Here is an 18,219-nt window from a genome sequence, read left to right on the forward strand (position 1 = left end):
CCGTAGGATCCTACGCAGTGCCATAGGGGACCGCACCACCACTTCCCAGCAAATTAGGGACACTGTTGCTCCTGGGGTATCGGCGAGGACCATTCGCAACCGTCTCCATGAAGCTGGGCTACGGTCCCGCACACCGTTAGGCCGTCTTCCGCTCACGCCCCAACATCGTGCAGCCCGCCTCCAGTGGTGTCGCGACAGGCGTGAATGGAGGGACGAATGGAGACGTGTCGTCTTCAGCGATGAGAGTCGCTTCTGCCTTGGTGCCAATGATGGTCGTATGCGTGTTTGGCGCCGTGCAGGTGAGCGCCACAATCAGGACTGCATACGACCGAGGCACACAGGGCCAACACCCGGCATCATGGTGTGGGGAGCGATCTCCTACACTGGCCGTACACCACTGGTGATTGTCGAGGGGACACTGAATAGTGCACGGTACATCCAAACCGTCATCAAACCCATCGTTCTACCATTCCTACACCGGCAAGGGAACTTGCTGTTCCAACAGAACAATGCACGTCCGCATGTATCCCATGCCACCCAACGTGCTCTAGAAGGTGTAAGTCAACTACCCTGGCCAGCAAGATCTCCGGATCTGTCCCCCATTGAGCATGTTTGGGACTGGATGAAGCGTCGTCTCACGCGGTCTGCACGTCCAGCACGAACGCTGGTCCAACTGAGGCGCCAGGTGGAAATGGCATGGCGAGCCGTTCCACAGGACTACATCCAGCATCTCTACGATCGTCTCCATGGGAGAATAGCAGCCTGCATTGCTGCGAAAGGTGGATATACACTGTACTAGTGCCGACATTGTGCATGCTCTGTTGCCTGTGTCTATGTGCCTGTGGTTCTGTCAGTGTGATCATGTGATGTATCTGACCCCAGGAATGTGTCAATAAAGTTTCCCCTTCCTGGGACAATGAATTCACGGTGTTCTTATTTCAATTTCCAGGAGTGTATTTCCAAAATGGAATGTCCCGTGTGCGTAGCTCTGACTACCGTTCGTTGTTCAGAGCACATGTCGTGGGGTGACAATCACGTCGGAAATTTTTTTCACATGAATCACCTGAGCGCAAATGACAGCTCTGTTAGTGCACTGCCCTTTTATACCCTGTGTATGCATTACTACTGCCATCTTTATTTGTGCATGTTGCCATCCCATGACTTTTGTCGCTTTTTTTAACAGTTGACAGTTATAACGGTACTTTGCGGGCAGGCGTTTCAATTAGCATCGTATTAATTAAAATCTGGGATAAATAGACTTTATTTTGTACGAATTAAAAAGGGGAAAGTAATACGAAACTTTAATAACTGCACAGTATTACTAAGAAGCAGTATAATGAAAAGTAATAAAAAGCAAAGTAGCAAAGACCAAGCGGGCAGAAAGATATAGGGGCGCATTTGTTTTTTAATACATATAAAAGAACATGTAACACATTATTGAGCTCTCTACCTTCAGTTATCGCGATGGGGTTAGTCGATGAAAAAGTGGTACGCGACTGCGAAATTCGTTAAGGAGATTATTTAAAGACTCTTCAAGCACGTTTAAAATACATTACGTGTGATGAAGTGATCAGATGTGTTTATTGTCGGGTGAAGTAAAAATGATTCCGACAACATAATTCAAACTTTGTGTTAGCTGGTAAAAATACTCTTGGGAAACTATTATGGACGTGGAACCCACGAAAGTTGTACGCAACGGAAAGCTATAGTTTATGTAATTCTGCATTTTCTAAAATTGTGAAACGCGTGAGCGCAGAACATTAAGAGAATCTTATCGTTGGACGGTTGCGGGGGTAACTGATACAAACAACGCACCAGCATAAAAATAGTTCGCTTATTAACTACCAGATATTAATTAATGGGGACCTAAAATACTAAAAAAGAAGGATAGGATCATCACCTCCAATCCCGATTCATAATTCATATTTAGTTAGTGAGAAGAAAAGTGTTAATAAACAAACTACATTTCAATTTTATCCACGATTTTGGGTTCATTACGTAGTCTTGACTACATGATAAACAATATCTGTGGAAGTTGTATGCAGCGTATTGTCATAATATTTAGCCAACCAATATTGTGGGACACCAAAAATGTAAATGCATGAAATTGTTCTTATAGCGGATGTATAATGTGTGAGTGCCACAAACTACATTGAGAAACTGAACATCCATTACATACCTGCATGATTATCTGCGAAAATGGTCCTTGTTGGTATAGCAGCTTAGAATTCAAATAGAATCGCTGGAACATTGCAAAACATTCAGGTTAATTGAACATCTAAATACGCATAATGCTGGTATCACCAGGATGTGTTCTTTCTCCTCACCGCTGTGGCAGTAATTGAATTAAGAGTCAGCCGGGTATAACATTTAAATCAGTTGACGACTATTGGGCTGGCGTTACGAATTTTCAAACGTCCACTGCCATGTATGAAGGCGAGTGACACCACGAGTGTTAACGTCGACCGAGGGGTGTCGTCGTGATCGTATTGAATGACATTGAGCGGTCACACAGTTCTCTTTGTATTGCTATAATTTTCATTTACAGTAGAAAAGAAATTGTGTAGAAGGCTTTAAGTGTGCCAACATGTTCTGTAGAAATCGCTAACAAATTTCAAATATGTACAGGAGATGGACAAAAGTATGGGAACACCAAAAAACACAACACATTACCATGCCCAGTGCAGCGGAAAAAAAAACATTGGGATTCAAAACAGCATCCAGTCATCTTGGAAGTGATAAATTCAGGTTCTGTATGATTCTCAAGGGACTCTTATCATTCTTGCTGCGAAATAGTAGCAAGTTCATGTAATGATGGTGGAAGTGGATGGCAATGGTGCACCCTTCTGTCCTAAGTAGACTACAAAGACTCAGCAATGTTGAGGTCTAGTGACTGTCGTGGCCAGAAGAGATGTGAGAACTTGTCCTCAGTCTCGCAGCTCTAGTCCTGGATGATGCAAGCTGCGTGAAAGGGACCCTGTGGTTTCGGAACACAGCTTCACTGTTGAGAAACAAACATTGTTTCTCAAAATTTGTTTGCTGGCTGTGAATTCCTTGACGTCAGCTGTATTAGGTACATACCTACTATCCAATAGTGACATGCGAAATTTGGTGCTGGACAGATGCCAGACTGAGACTGAGATTCAATGGAAGAATCCTAAGGAAATGCAGTCTGAAAACAAAGGAAGTAGGTTACAGTGCAAAGTAGGTTACAGTGCACTTGTTCGCCCACTGCTCGAATACTGCTCACCGGTGTGGGATCCGTACCAGATAGGGTCGATAGAAGAGATAGAGAAGATCCAACGGAGAGCAGCGTACTTTGTTCCAAGATTGTTTAGTAATCGTGAAAGCGTTACAGAGATGATAGATAAACTCCAGTGGAAGACTCTGCTAGAGAGACGCTCAGTAGCTCGGTACGGGCTTTTGTCGAAGTTTCCAGAACATATCTTCACTGAGGAGTCGAGCAGTATATTGTTCCCTCCTACGTATATCTTGCAAAGAGACTGTGAGGATAAAATCGGAGATATTAGAGCCCACACAGAGGCATACCGACAATCTTTCTTTCCACGAACAATACGAGACTGGAATAGAAGGGAGAATCGGAGGTATCGAGGTACCTTCCGCCACACACCATGAGGTGGCTTGCGGAGTATGGATGTAGATATATATCAGGCTTTCCCATTTCTCACTACCAATCACGTTAACCACTTCGTCTACCTATATGTGCTCCCTGTACCGACCCAAACATCCTCTGTCAACCTCCTTGTCTTGAAGTCCACTAATTTCATCACTTAATGCTTGCAACTTTACTCAGATTAACGCAAGGAGGAGAATGAGACAGCGAGGAATTGACACCGTTGTTGTTATCATCTTATGCTCGCGTAGGATTGTATTACGTACATTCATGACCGACAGAAGAGACAGCGTTGAGCTGTACGGTATACTTTGAAATTTAGTCAGCAAATAAATTTTGAATTATAGTGTACAGGTGTGGATCATCAATACTTGTCGGAAGGACCGAGTGTGGACACTGAAATAACAGCATTTTGCTCAAAGAGAACAGCATACAATTCAGTATATGGAATACGTACGAGGATGGTTTTGTAAGTCTGGTAAATTTCCTCCAAAGAGTGGAACATTTTTGCTGTGCCTTCAGGATTGTTAAGGGGCTCCGAAACGCCCTATACTTGCAATGTTAAAATAACGCTTATAAATTACATCTTTCCTCACAAAGTATTTGAGGTAGGAAGTTGAACTTTTTACAGATTATTTATTGGAATATGGGCTACAACTTAACACAGGGATTTTACAAAATTTTAGTTCAGTTATTAAAGATGATTTTTTTTTTCAATTGTAATGGAAATTCACAACATTTTTTTGCAATTTTTTATTTATATATTAAAAATATACAGTTTTTGGAAAAAGGCTGTGTTAAATTATGCAGAAGGTACTGTGTAACATTTACTGAAAGTTTGAAACAAATATGTTTGGAAGATCCTTAGAAAACATGTAATTAGTATGAGAAAATAAAAGTTTTGGGAATCGAGCGACAAAGATTGGATTAACTTTTTAGTGCATTCCAGGTCCATAGGATGGATTATCTTCATCCTCTGCAAACTCCTCCTCCAGCTTCCTCTTGTTCCTCCTCCTGTTTACTCTTGCTTGTATTTCTAGACTCTTTACAGCCCTGTCTGCAGCCCGAAGGCGTTCCTTGTCTAAAGCAAGCATCGCTCGTTGTTGTGTTGGTAGATTTTGCTACCATTTTCTTCAGTTGCAGTTACTGCAACACTGTTCCAAAAGGTGGTCATGTATGAACACTTATCACATTTCAGTTGTATTTCACTAGCAAGTCCTACGTGCTTTATTATGGAGAGTCCAGACCAACTTCACTACAATGAATACATCTTACACAGTTTGAAAAAATTCCTTTGAGAACCGACATATCAAATATTTCATTCACATCCGATTCGCCCACAAAACATTCATAGTTTTCACTCATTGAACCAAGCTTCTTCTGTGAAGTATTTTCTTTCCCACTTTGACTGCTATGGGCAGGTGTACTTGAGAGGTTAGGTTCACTCACTTGGTTATCGTCTTTATTGTTTACAGTAATAACACATACCTTTGGCTTTCCAACATTTCTCCTTTTCTTAAGAGCCTTCAGAGGATTTCTAATAACTTTACTTTTACTCATTATTATACTTCAACAAAACAGAGACTCAAGAAACAGAATTAATTACGAATATTTTCGAGATAACGAAAGAGTAAATAAACATGAAACAATCGACAATCACACCAGCGATATATATTGATCCATCACAGGTTAGCCACAACACATACTTTATCTCACATCACTAAAATGTACCTGATGAACACGGACGTTAATAATAACACCATTTGACAGCAGTTTAACGGCGCCACAGTCGGTCACGCCCATGTAGTACACATTTCAAAAAAAATTTAAAAATAGTTGCAGTCTTCGGAATTGAATAAATTATATATCTATTAAAAGGTAATAGTCTGCAGATTCAGAAAACGCAAGAAAGTAAAAATTGAACTTTTCATGATTTTGAGCCTTTCCGGAGCCCCTTAAGCTCGATTATTCGAAGGATCGCAAAAAAATCAACAGTGGACAATGTCCAGTTCATTGTTGACAGCCATGTGAATTGGTCCATGTGTTGACTGCGAGACTGCGATTGAAAATGGAGAAAACCGAATTTCGAGCTGTTGTTAGACATTTTCATTGGAAGGGCTGGACTGCTGCACAAATCAAAACAGGATTCGATGAAGTTCGTGCGGACTCTGCACCATTATTGTAGACCATTTACCTTTGGATTAATGAATTTAAACGTGGTCAGACAAGCACCGAAGACAAAGCGTGCTCTGGCAGTCCAGTTAGGTCACCACAAAGGAAACCGTTGACAGAATCAATGACATGGTAATGTAAGACTGTTGAATAAAAATTTTTCAGATTGCTGAGACTGTTGGGATCTCAACTGACAAGGGGAACTTGCCCCCCCCCCCCCCCCTTCAGATTTAGTGCTGAGGCAGCCCAGTGGATAGCCTGTGAGAAATGAACACAGATCGAGCATTAAAACAGGAAGAAGGTGTACTGAACATCTACATCTACATCTACATCTACATCTGACGTGGTGGTGGAGGGTACCTTGAGTACCTCTATCGGTTCTCCTTTCTTTTCCAGTCTCGTATTGTTCGTGGAAAGAAGGATTGTTGGTATGCCTCTGTGTGGGCTCTAATCTCTCTGATTTTATCCTCACGGTCTCATTGCGAGATATATGTAGGAGGGAGCAATATACTGCTTGACTCTTCGGTGAAGGTATGTTCTCGAAACTTTAACAAAAGCCCATACCGAGCTACTGAGCGTCTCTCCTGCAGAGTCTTCCACTGGAGTTTATCTATCATCTCCATAACGCTTTCGAGATTACTAAATGATCCTGTAACGAAGCGCGCTGCTCTCTGTTGTATCTTCTCTATCTCTTCTATCAACCCTATCTGGTACGGATCCCACACTGCTGAGCAGTATTCGAGCAGTGGGCGAACAAGCATACTGTAACCTGCTTCATTTGTTTTCGGATTGCATTTCCTTACGATTCTTCCAATGAATCTCAGTCTGGCATCTGCTTTACCGACGATCAACTTTATATGATCATTCCATTTTAAATCACTCCTAATGCGTACTCCCAGATAATTTATGGCATTAACTGCTTCCAGTTGCTGACCTGCTATATTGTAGCTAAATGATAAGGAATCTATCTTTCTATGTATTCACAGCACATTACACTTGTCTACATTGAGATTCAATTGCCATTCCCTGCACCATGCATCAATTCGCTGCAGATCCTCCTGCATTTCAGTACAATTTTCCATTGTTTCAACCTCTCGATATACCACAGCATCATACGCGAAAAGCCTCAATGAACTTCCGATGTCATCCACGAGGTCATTTATGTATATTGTGAATAGCAGCAGTCCTACGACATTCACCTGAAATCACTCTTACTTCGGAAGACTTCTCTCCATTGAGAATGACGTGCTGTGTTCTGTTATCTAGGAATTCTTCAATCCAATCACACAATTGGTCTGATAGTCCATATGCTCTTACTTTGTTCATTAAATGACTGTGGGGAACTGTATTGAACGCCTTGCGGAAGAGAAGAAACACGGCATCTACCTGGGAACCCGTGTCTATGGCCCTCTGAATCTCGTGGACGAATAGTGCGAGCTGGGTTTCACAGGATCGTCTTTTTCGAAACACATGTTGTTTTCATTTGTGTGAAAAAAGAAGCAAAATCAAAGCAGTGAATGGTCCAAGCTCAAGATGTGCAACATAAAGAGATCTGCAGGGATCACTGCATCACTGTTGTGTGGTCGCGATGTCGGAATGCGAAGGGGGAGATCCGTGTTCAAATTTCTCTCGTGCCCCCTATTTTTTTTTTCTTCCCTTCACAATGAACTGCCGATCGAGTCATTGATGTGTCTGTTCATTGTATTCAAATTTGTGTCTGTTTTGTGATGTAATGTCTGTCTGCAACAGCTAGGGATAAGGAAGACAACCTCAGACGTATGTACCTCCTACGTGTTCTACACAAATATCACGTTATGACTTTTGTGTTCCATTTTGGAAGTTTTGACTGCTGAAGTTCTTTATTGTAACATAGTACACACTCGTTTACTTGCAGTTTTAATTTCTGTGAGAGGTCGCTATTCATCACACTTACTCGCAGCGATAATGTATTCTTACCACATGATTTATATTCTATAATCAGTGTATAATGTGACAATAAACAACAGAAGGAAAGCAGACACGTCAATGACCACATGGAAAGTTCATAATTTCATGAAAAAAAAAAAAATGAAGCACAAGGAGATCTGAACATGGATCTCCTGCTTTGCAGTCCAACGCCGTGAACACAAGACGACGGTGCAATGATTCCTGCAGTTCTCTTGGTGTTGCACAGCTTGAGCTCGGACTGTTCACTGTTTCTGTTTTGCTTCTTTTTTCACAGTTCAGTGCACCTTCTTCCTTTTTTCATGCTTGATCTGTGTTCAGTTTTTGATGTGCTATCCACTGGGCCATTTTAGGGGGGACGTCTTGGGGGGGGGGGGGGGGGGGGAGTTCCCCTTGCGAGTGAGTGCTTAATATTCTGCACATACAATTTGCTGTGAAAAAGCTGTGTGTGAGGTGGGTGCAGTGATTGCTCACAGTAAATGAAAAGTGCATTGGGCACAGCATTTCAACACAATATTTGACAATGTTTAATTATAATCTGCAAGACTTGTGGCACTGGTTTGTGACGGTTGTTGAAACCTGGAGCCATCATTACACAACAGAGTCAAAATGGCAGTCAAAAAAATGGACGAAGTCTGATGAAAGTGCACTGAAGAAGGCAAATACTATTTTGTCAACTAGTAAGGTGATGGTCACTTGCTCATATATTACTTGGAAAAAAGGCAGAACCATGCCTGGACCCTGTTATGCTTCATTGTAGATTTGTTTGAAACTTTCATTGCTAAAAAAAAATTAAGGTTGGCACACAGAAAAGTGCTCTTTCGCCAGGATAATGCACCGTATCAAACATCAGTGATATCAATGGCAAAAGTGCATGAATAGGGCTTTAAATTGGTTTACACCCTATTCAACAGACTTAGCACCCAGTGACTTCTTCGTGTTCCCTAACTTGAAGCTTTGGCCTGCTTGGGCAACATTTTTCCTCAAATGAGTGAGTGATACTTGTAGTCAATGAGTATTTGACAGAACCTGTTTTTCCAAATGGGACGAAAAAGCTGGAGGATGACTGGGCCAAGTATATGTCCCTCAAAGGAGACTTTGTTGAGAAGTAAGGCGAGTTGCTTATGGAATGAACATTTTTCCCCCTTGCTTTTTTTACCAGACTTATCAAACCAACCTCGTAAGGAAAGGGGAGGCTAAGTTGGCCAGTGGCTTAGTGGGGTCATGTGCACTAGGAGAGGAAGCCTGTTCACAGATCAGTGGCTGGTGTGTGTGTGTGTGTGTGTGTGTGTGTGTGTGTGTGTGTGTGTGTGTGTGTTTTTTGCTTCTTTTTTCACAGTTCAGTGCACCTTCTTCCTTTTTTCATGCTTGATCTGTGTTCAGTTTTTGATGTGCTATCCACTGGGCCATTTTAGGGGGGATGTCTTGGGGGGGGGGGGGGGGTGTGAACAGCAGGTGAGGTTTTGAGACTTGCTTCACCAGTAGTGTCCAACTGTGGGAACCACACTTAGCCAGGCAATACCAGGGCAAACTACAAAGCAGCCTTCCTTCTGTAGCTCGCAACATGGAGCAAAATAGCTCGTAATAAATTCCCTAACTTTCATACGAAGCAGTCGCCACATGTCCACCCTTCACCCCTTTCACAGATATGGTTACTTGCATTGTTTACAAAAGATTGTCATCCACTTCCCAAAAAGGTGGCTTTCCTTGTGAGTGACTTAAGACTATTGGAGGGTGCAGTATTACATACTACATTGTTCATCAGTAAACCAGGCTGTTTTCTTCACATTGCAAAAAGTAAAAACCTTCAAAAAAGGAGGAGAGATATTCAGTAATAAGTGGGATTGATTCTTGACCTTTAAGCAGAGTGAGGTGAGTGCTAGGCCACATTTTTTATAATGGCGGACCCGTCGACACGTGCAGTGCCCTGTTGCTGTTAGCAAACAAATTTATGAAGCCAGTACAGCTAGTGTCGCATTCCAGTAATTTGATCCTGACCTAGAAGTGTGTCACTATTACAAAACATAACAGAAAAAAGGAGTGTCAGTGACTCTTAGACTGCAGGCCAGCAACACAGCACGGCAATGCAAAACACAACATTTGACTATATGTACTTGTCGACTCCTGTAATTGGCCACAAGGTAACGCATAGTGCAATGCAGCAGGGTACTTTGCATACGGAGTAATGCACTTTAAGGTGACTTCTCAGCTGAACGAATGAAAAAGAAAAATAAACCTAAACGACTATGCTGGGGTGGTTATTGCTCTGAAGCCAGATGTACTGTTAATTCAGGGTTTCTCGTGACATGACACTCAGGGGGTTACAGTTGCAAAAAAGGCTACAACAGGAGGGAGTGACATGACTGTGTATGCATCTCTTGTTAACACGAACATGGAGCCCATCTAACTTAGTTCTGGTGAGCAGATTGACCAAGAATGAAGTTTTGTTAAGATCTCAGATTCTCAAATTGAGCAGAGACTTTTGCAGCTGTCCTCTCATATTTTGTCACAATGCTCTTCAGCAGTCATCTGCCACAAACTTTCGGCATGCACTCTCATCTATTTTGCGACTTAGTGTACGAACAGTTCCAATTTCCCTGCACGCGGTATAAATCTTTGATGCGGTGCCTCTTAAAACACCAAACCCTTCGCTCCCTCGGTTACAGAAGCACTCGTCATAAAAACAACAATTTGCACGTGTTTTAATTCACTTATCTCTCACGTAATGCACTCATAACTGTACAGAAGAATGTTCTGACCATGACTGACGCTTGTAACAATATTGAGGACATTGTGCAGGAGCCATTCGTGGTCTAATATAACAACGCAACCTGCAGGCTCGGCTAGCATCGGCATTCGTGTCCGATCGTGCATTTGTCGCAGTGTTTCCGTATTTTTGTCCGACCCCTGTACATCCATTAAGTACAGAACTTTGCCACACTCTGTTTCATAAAATGTTTAATTTTAGCGACTAATTTAAGATATGTAATTTTTGTGGAAATTAATTTTGCACACCAAACGACATTGCAGGAGCTGTACTGAATGATTTCTGGATATCAAGGAACATGGCAGGAATGTGGGTGCTGTTGTCTGTGACGCTGTGGATCTTGTGATTGAACTGAGCTAGTTGTGTTATGCAACATCTCGGTTTGTGGAATTGCTAATGATTTGTATAGAGTTCCTCATTTCCCTAAGGTGTCATATGTGTGAGCATGAAAAATGTTGCATAGTTCTACGACAAGTCGAATCGACAATTTTTGCCTACCAAATTGATAATTCCTTGATGCCTCAGGACGAGTCCTATCTATAATCTCACCGAACCTTTTGCAGATGACAGCTTATAAAGTATCCTACTTCATTAAAACATTTAAAAAGTTGGAAACTTACATGAAAAATTAATTCTGTGGGTGATTTACTTGACCAAATGACCCAGAACACTTTGCACCGTGCCAGCAACGAACCAGAAATTGATGGATTAATAATGAAATGCTTCTTGTGATCATAGTTTATACTTGGATCAAGCATTAACAGGCTGTGGGTTCTTCTTCTGTGATGTTGTTGTTGTTGTTGTTGTTGTGGTCTTCAGTCCTGAGACTGGTTTGATGCATCTCTCCATGCTACTCTATCCTGTGCAAGTTTCTTCATCTCCCAGTACCTACTGCAGCCTACATCCTTCTGAATCTGCTTAGTGTATTCATCTCTTGGTCTCCCTCTACGATTTTTACCCTCCATGCTGCCCTCCAATGCTAAATTTGTGATCCCTCGATGCCTCAGAACATGTCCTAGCAACCGATCCCTTCTTCTTGTCAAGTTGTGCCACAAACTTCTCTTCTCCCCAATTCTATTCAATACTTCCTCATTAGTTATGTGATCTACCCATCTAATCTTCAGCATTCTTCTGTAGGACCACATTTCGAAAGCTTCTAATCTCTTCTTGTCCAAACTATTTATCGTCCACGTTTCACTTCCATACATGGCTACACTCCATACAAATACTTTCAGAAACGACATTCTGACTCTTAAATCAATACTCGATGTTAACAAATTTACCATCTTCAGAAACGCTTTCCTTGCCGTTGCCAGTCTATGTTTTGTATCCTCTCTACTTCGACCATCATCAGTTATTTTGCTCCCCAAATAGCAAAACTCATCTATTACTATAAGTGTCTCATTTCCTAATCTAATTCCCTCAGCATCACCCGATTTAATTCGACTACATTCCATTATCCTCGTTTTGCTTTTGTTGATGTTCATCTTATATCCTCCTTTCAAGACACTGTACATTCCGTTCAACTGCTCTTCCAAGTCCTTTGCTGTCTCTGACAGAATTACAATGTCATCGATGAACCTCAAAGTTTTTATTTCTTCTCCATGGATTTTAATTCCTACTCCGAACTTTTCTTTTGTTTCCTTTACTGCTTGCTCAATATACAGATTGAATAGCATCGGGGAGAGGCTACAACCCTGTCTCACTCCCTTCCCAACCACTGCTTCCCTTTTGTGTCCCTCGACTCTTATAACTGCCATCTGGTTTCTGTACAAATTGTAAATAGCCTTTCGCTCCCTGTATTTTACCCCTGCCACCTTCAGAATTTGAAAGAGAGTATTCCAGTCAACATTGTCAAAAGCTTTCTCTAAATCTACAAATTCTAGAAACGTAGGTTTGCCTTTCCTTAGTCTTTCTTCTAAGATAAGTCGTAGGGTCAGTATCGCCTCACGTGGTCCAACATTTCTGCGGAATCCAAACTGATCTTCCCCGAGGTCGGCTTCTACCAGTTTTTCCATTCGTCTGTAAAGAATTCGCATTAGTATTTTGCAACTGTGACTTATGAAACTGATAGTTCGGTAATTTTCGCATCTGTCAACACCTGCTTTCTTTGGGATTGGAATTATTACATTCTTCTTGAAGTCTGAGGGTATTTCGCCTGTATCATATATTTTGCTCACCAGATGGTAGAGTTTTGTCAGGACTGGCTCTCCCAAGGCTGTCAGTAGTTCTAATGGAATGTTGTCTACTCCCGGGGCCTTGTTTCGACGTAGGTCTTTCAGTGCTCTGTCAAACTCTTCACGCAGTATCATATCTCCCATTTCGTGTTCATTTACATCCTCTTCCATTTCCATAATATTGTCTTCAAGAACATCGCCCCTGAATAGACCCTCTCTATACTCCTTCCACCTTTCCGCTTTCCCTTCTTTGCTTAGAACTGGGTTTCCATCTGAGCTCTTGATATTCATACAAGTGGTTGTCTTTTTTCCAAAGGTCTATTTAATTTTCCTGTAGGCAGTATCTATCTTACCCCTCATGAGATAAGCCTCTACATCCTTACATTTGTCCTCTAGCCATCCCTGCCATTTTGCACTTCCTGTCGATCTCATTTTTGAGACGTTTGTATTCCTTTTTGCCTGCTTCACTTACTGCATTTTTGTATTTTCTCCTTTCATGAATTCTGTGATATGCTGACACATTTTTATTGGGATTTTAATTTACATTTTGGAGCTTCAAGACTAAGTTATACATATGCCGTAGCTGTAAGTGGAGTGCCCAGCAACACAGAGGCCACAACTTGTACATCAACTGAAACAGCGCGCCCAGTGGCCTCCACCATATACCTATTTTTAAAAAAGTTAACAGTTAGCTTACTGTTGCGTATTACTGTTTGGATTACATAGAATTGTTTTTATAACAATGAAAATAATCAATTATTGATCATATAATGTAAATGGATAGATAAAAAATCTACTCATCAAGCGGTGGCGGGGGAACACAACACACAAAAGGATTTAACTTGTACAAGCTTTTGGAGCCAGTGGCTCCTTCTTCTGGCAGAAGAGTTGAAGGGGAAGAAGAGGTAGACTTACTGGGTGCTTTTCCTGTCCGGTAAGTCTACCCTGACCCTGGGTTCGGGGTGACTTTTCTGAACTGCACTCCTTTCCCTAAACCTCTCCAGTCCTTTTCCTTCACCCCTCTTTCTTCCCCTTCAACTGTTCTGCCAGAAGAAGGAGTCTCTGACTCTGAAAGCTTGTAGAAGTTAAATCCTTTTGTGTGTGTGTTCCCCTGCCACCGCTTGGTGAGTAGATCTTTATATCTATCTATTTACATTGTAGAACTGCTTTTGTTATTCTACACCAATTTCCTATCATTTGCTAGATCGTAAAGTACTCCTTTTTTTTCTCTTAACAATCAGTGTTTTTTGTGACAAAGTAGTATTACTATTGTTTAGTTTTAAATTTGTTATATCAGATTTCATTTTCTCGAATATTAAAAATTACTTCATTAATATCAGGTTTTAATAGTTGCCCACATCAGTTTATTTAGCATTGATTGGATTATGAAGTTAATTTTGTTTTCATATTACTTTGAGAAATTATTAAAAATTTGAAATTTAACTTAGGTAAGCAATAGATTGCCCCACACATCCATATTTTATTTTTGTCATTGCTACATTCAAGACTGCAGTGAAGATAAAATTTTGTGAAGAATAATCAAAGTTGAGAAATATCTATGTAAAATCAAATGGCAATGCAGAGGTTGAGGAAATAAATTACATACTAGGTGGTCGATTGATTGTGACAGGGCCAAATATCTCACGAAATACGTGTCAAACGAAAAAACTACAAAGAACAAAACTTCTCTAGCTTGAAGAGGGAAACCAGATGGTGCTATGGTTGGCCTGCTAGATGGTGCTGCCATAGGTCAAACGGATATCAACTGCATTTTTAAAAATAGGAACCCCCATTTTTTATTCCATATTCATGTAGTACATAAAGAAATATGAATGTTTTAGTTGGACCACTTTTTTTGCTTTGTGATAGATGGCACTGTAATAGTCAAAAACATATGGCTCACAATTTTGGATGAACAGCTGGTAACAGGTAGGTTTTTTAAATTAAAATACAAAATATAGGTACATTTGAACATTTTATTTCAGTTGTTCCGATGTGATACATGTACCTTTGTGAGCTTGTCATTTCTGAGAACGCATGCTGTTACAGCGTGATTACCTGTAAATACCACAATAATGCAGTAAATGCTGAAAATGAAGTCCGTCAACCTCAATGCGTTTGGCAATAAGTGTAACGACATTCCTCTCAACAGCGAGTAGTTCGCCTTCCGTATTGTTAAATAAATAAATAAATCTTCGCACATGCATTGACAATGCGCTGACGCATGTTGTCAGGCGTTGTCGGTGGATCACGATAGCAAATATCCTTCAACTTTCAGCATACAAATAAACATAAATTGCACCATTTAGATTGCCATCGATAAAATGGGGCCAATTATCCTTCTTCCCATAATGCCGCACTGTACATTGACCCCCCCAAGGTCACTGATGTTCCACTTGTCGCAGCCTTGTGGATTTTACGTTGCCCAATACTGCATATTATACCGGTTTACGTTACCGCTGTTGGTGAATGACGCTTCATCGCTAAATAGAGCGCGTGCAAAAAATTTGTCATTGTCCCGTAATTTCTCTTGTGCCCAGTGGCAGAACTGTACACGACATTCAAAGTCATCGCCATGCAATTCCTGGTGCATAGAAATATGGTATGGGTGCAATCGATGTTGATGTAGCATTCTCAACACCGACGTTTTTGAGATTCCCGATTCTTATGCAGTTTGTCTGCTACTGATGTGCGGATTAACCGCGACAGCAGTTAAAACGCGTACTTGGGCATCAGCATTTGTTGCAGGTCGTGGTTGATATTTCACATGTGGCTGAACACTTCCCATTTCCTTAAATAATGTAACTATCCGGACACTTGGATGATGTCGTCCAGGATACCGAGCAGCATACATAGCACACGCCCGTTGGGCATTTTGATCACAATAGCCATAGATCAACACGATATCGACCTTTTCCGCAGTTGGTAAACGGTCCATTTTAACATGGGTAATTTGTCACGAAGCAAATTCCGTCTGCACTGGCGGAATGTTACGTGATACCACGTACTTATACATTTGTGACTATTGCAGCGCCATCTATCATAAAGCGAAAAAAGTGGTACAACTAAAACATTCATATTTTTTTACATACTACACAAATATGTAATAAAAAATGGGGGTTCCTATTTTAAAAAATGCAATTGATATCTGTTTGACGTGTGGCAGCGCCATCTAGCGGACCAACCATAGCGCCATCTGGTTTCCCCCTTCAAGTTAGACGAGTTTCGTTCTTTGTAGTTTTTTTGTTGGATGCTTATTTCGTGAGATATTTGGCCCAGTCACTATCAGTGGACCACCCTGTATGTGAAATATATGTATCGGGTTTTATATTGGTGTTGTTTATTATGTTATGCAATACTACTGAACATTGGCAGTTACATTAATATGAATATGAAATGTGTTATCATTACCAGATGTTTTAATGCTGTCTCTTCAATTCTTCAGGTTTATCCCACAAGGCCAGGATGGTTGCACTACTGGAAAATGTGCCACCATATGCACCACAACTGACGAAATACCGTTTAGTGACAGTAATCGCAGTGGCAGCTGGAAAGAATGTGACAGAAATGAAAGGAATACACACCTACTCTCAGGACAGGTAGTGGATTCGGAGAGGCATAATACCCATAAAGACAGCTATTCTACTACAAGTACTGTGTTAAGTGACGGGTTCTGCAAGGACACCTCTGACGCAAATTCGAACTGCTGCCAGGTAAACGACAGTTGCGAGAGGCTCTCCCCCTCGACGAACGACAGTGTCGCCGGGCAGCCGTCGCTTTCGCCCGACGAACGGGACGTCTTCACGTGCGACGTCTGCCGGGAAGTGTTTGTCGACAAGAGGATCTTGAGGACCCACGTGCAACAGCACCTGCTGAAATGCGGCATCTGCCACAAGACCTGCCGCGATGCCAGCGGCCTCGAGGTGCACTACCGGACGCACACGGGCGAGCGGCCCTACTGCTGTGACACCTGCGGCCAGACGTTCTCGCGCAGCGATCAGCTGAGGCTGCACTCGCTGCAGCACACGGGTGAGCGTCCCTACCGCTGCGATATCTGCGGTAAAACGTTCTTGCGCAGCGATAACCTCAGGCAGCACTCGCTGCGGCACACGGGTGAGCAGCCCTACCGCTGCGATATCTGCGGCAAGGCGTTCTCGCGCAGCAATAATCTGAGGCAGCACTCGCTGCAGCACACGGGTGAGCGGCCTCACGAGTGCGGCGTCTGCCACAAGCGGTTCACCAACGGCAGCAACCTGGCACAGCACTCGCGCATCCACACGGGTGAGCGGCCGTACCGCTGCGACACCTGCGGAAAGTCATTTACGCGAAGTAGAAGTGTGAAAGTACACCACCGCCCGCACACGGGTGAGTGGCTGTACGCGTGCAACGCGTGTGGCAAGGCGTTCGTCAGTGGCGAGACCTCGCAAAAACCTGGGCGCGTCCCAATGCGAGAGGAGTCCTGAAACTGCACCGTCTTCGAGAAGCACTTTGCACGGAGGACGAGTCTGAATCGTCATTTGTGCCTCCGTACTATCAGAAATACCACCAGAGATTCCAGAATGAGATTTTCACTCTGCAGCGGAGTGTGCGCTGATATGAAACTTCCTGGCAGATTAAAACTGTGTGCCAGGCCGAGACTCGAACTCGGGACCTTTGCCTTTTGCGGGCAAGTGCTCTACCAACTGAGCTACCCAAGCACGACTCACGGCCCATCCTCACAGATTTACTTCTACCAGTACCTCGTCTCCTACCTTCCTACACCACGGGGCGTGAGTCATGCTTGGGTAGCTCAGTGGTAAAGCACTTGCCCGCGAAAGGCAAAGGTCCCGAGTTTGAGTCTCGGTCTGGCACACAGTTTTAATCTGCCAGGAAGTTTCACCACCAGAGACATCATACCGACAGAGTGAAGATGAGTTTTATAAACTTGCCGTCCATCTTACAATTTCACACTGAAACGTCCCCATTCTAATTATTACTGCTGTAAGAGGAATTCCATTATAAAGTCAAATCACACCAAATTAATTATTTACAGCAGCTTCAGGTAGAATGTGAAGCTTATTTGCAGGTTTAAATTTTTTTAGAACATAATGTGTCACATTGTTATCAAAAGTACGTAACTTGTGTGCTTCAAATGGCTCTGAGCTCTATGGACTTAACTGCTGAGGTCGTCAGCCCCCTAGAACTTAGAACTACTTAAACCTAACTAACCTAAGGACATCACACACATCCATGCCCGAGGCAGGATTCGAACCTGCGACCGTAGTGGTCGCACGGTTCCAAACTGTAGCGCCTAGAACTGCTCGGCCACTCCGGCCGGCTAACTTGTATGTTCAGTCCTCTTGTAATATTAGTGGTCTCATCTGCTTACTACTGAAAACAAAAGTAAAGAGTACTGTTTATTTTGAGTATTACAGCATCTAATTTTGTGTTGTATAACTGGATAATTGTTAAATAAAACTCAAATAGCACTTTAAAATTCACTTCCACATTTATTGCTTTAAACTTCCACAAAACCCTATTCACAT

At 42.3% G+C, this 18,219-nt stretch overlaps 1 protein-coding gene and 1 non-coding gene across 2 annotated transcripts in view; one reads left to right on the plus strand and one right to left on the minus strand.

Moving 5' to 3' along the window:
- Positions 1 to 17,356, plus strand: part of LOC124554149 (zinc finger protein 62-like) — a 79,660-nt gene extending 62,304 nt beyond the window's left edge. The window contains exon 6 of the mRNA XM_047128217.1: positions 16,140 to 17,356. Coding sequence (XP_046984173.1) covers positions 16,140 to 17,157 — 1,018 coding nt within the window. The 3' untranslated portion in view covers positions 17,158 to 17,356. The remainder of the gene's footprint in view (positions 1 to 16,139) is intronic.
- Trnal-caa lies at positions 17,318 to 17,392 on the minus strand. The gene has a single exon. It is a non-coding gene; the product is annotated as a tRNA-Leu (tRNA).
- Positions 17,393 to 18,219: the final 827 nt, after the last annotated feature.

Source organism: Schistocerca americana, chromosome 11, assembly GCF_021461395.2.
Source record: "Schistocerca americana isolate TAMUIC-IGC-003095 chromosome 11, iqSchAmer2.1, whole genome shotgun sequence".
Taxonomy (NCBI): domain Eukaryota; kingdom Metazoa; phylum Arthropoda; class Insecta; order Orthoptera; family Acrididae; genus Schistocerca; species Schistocerca americana.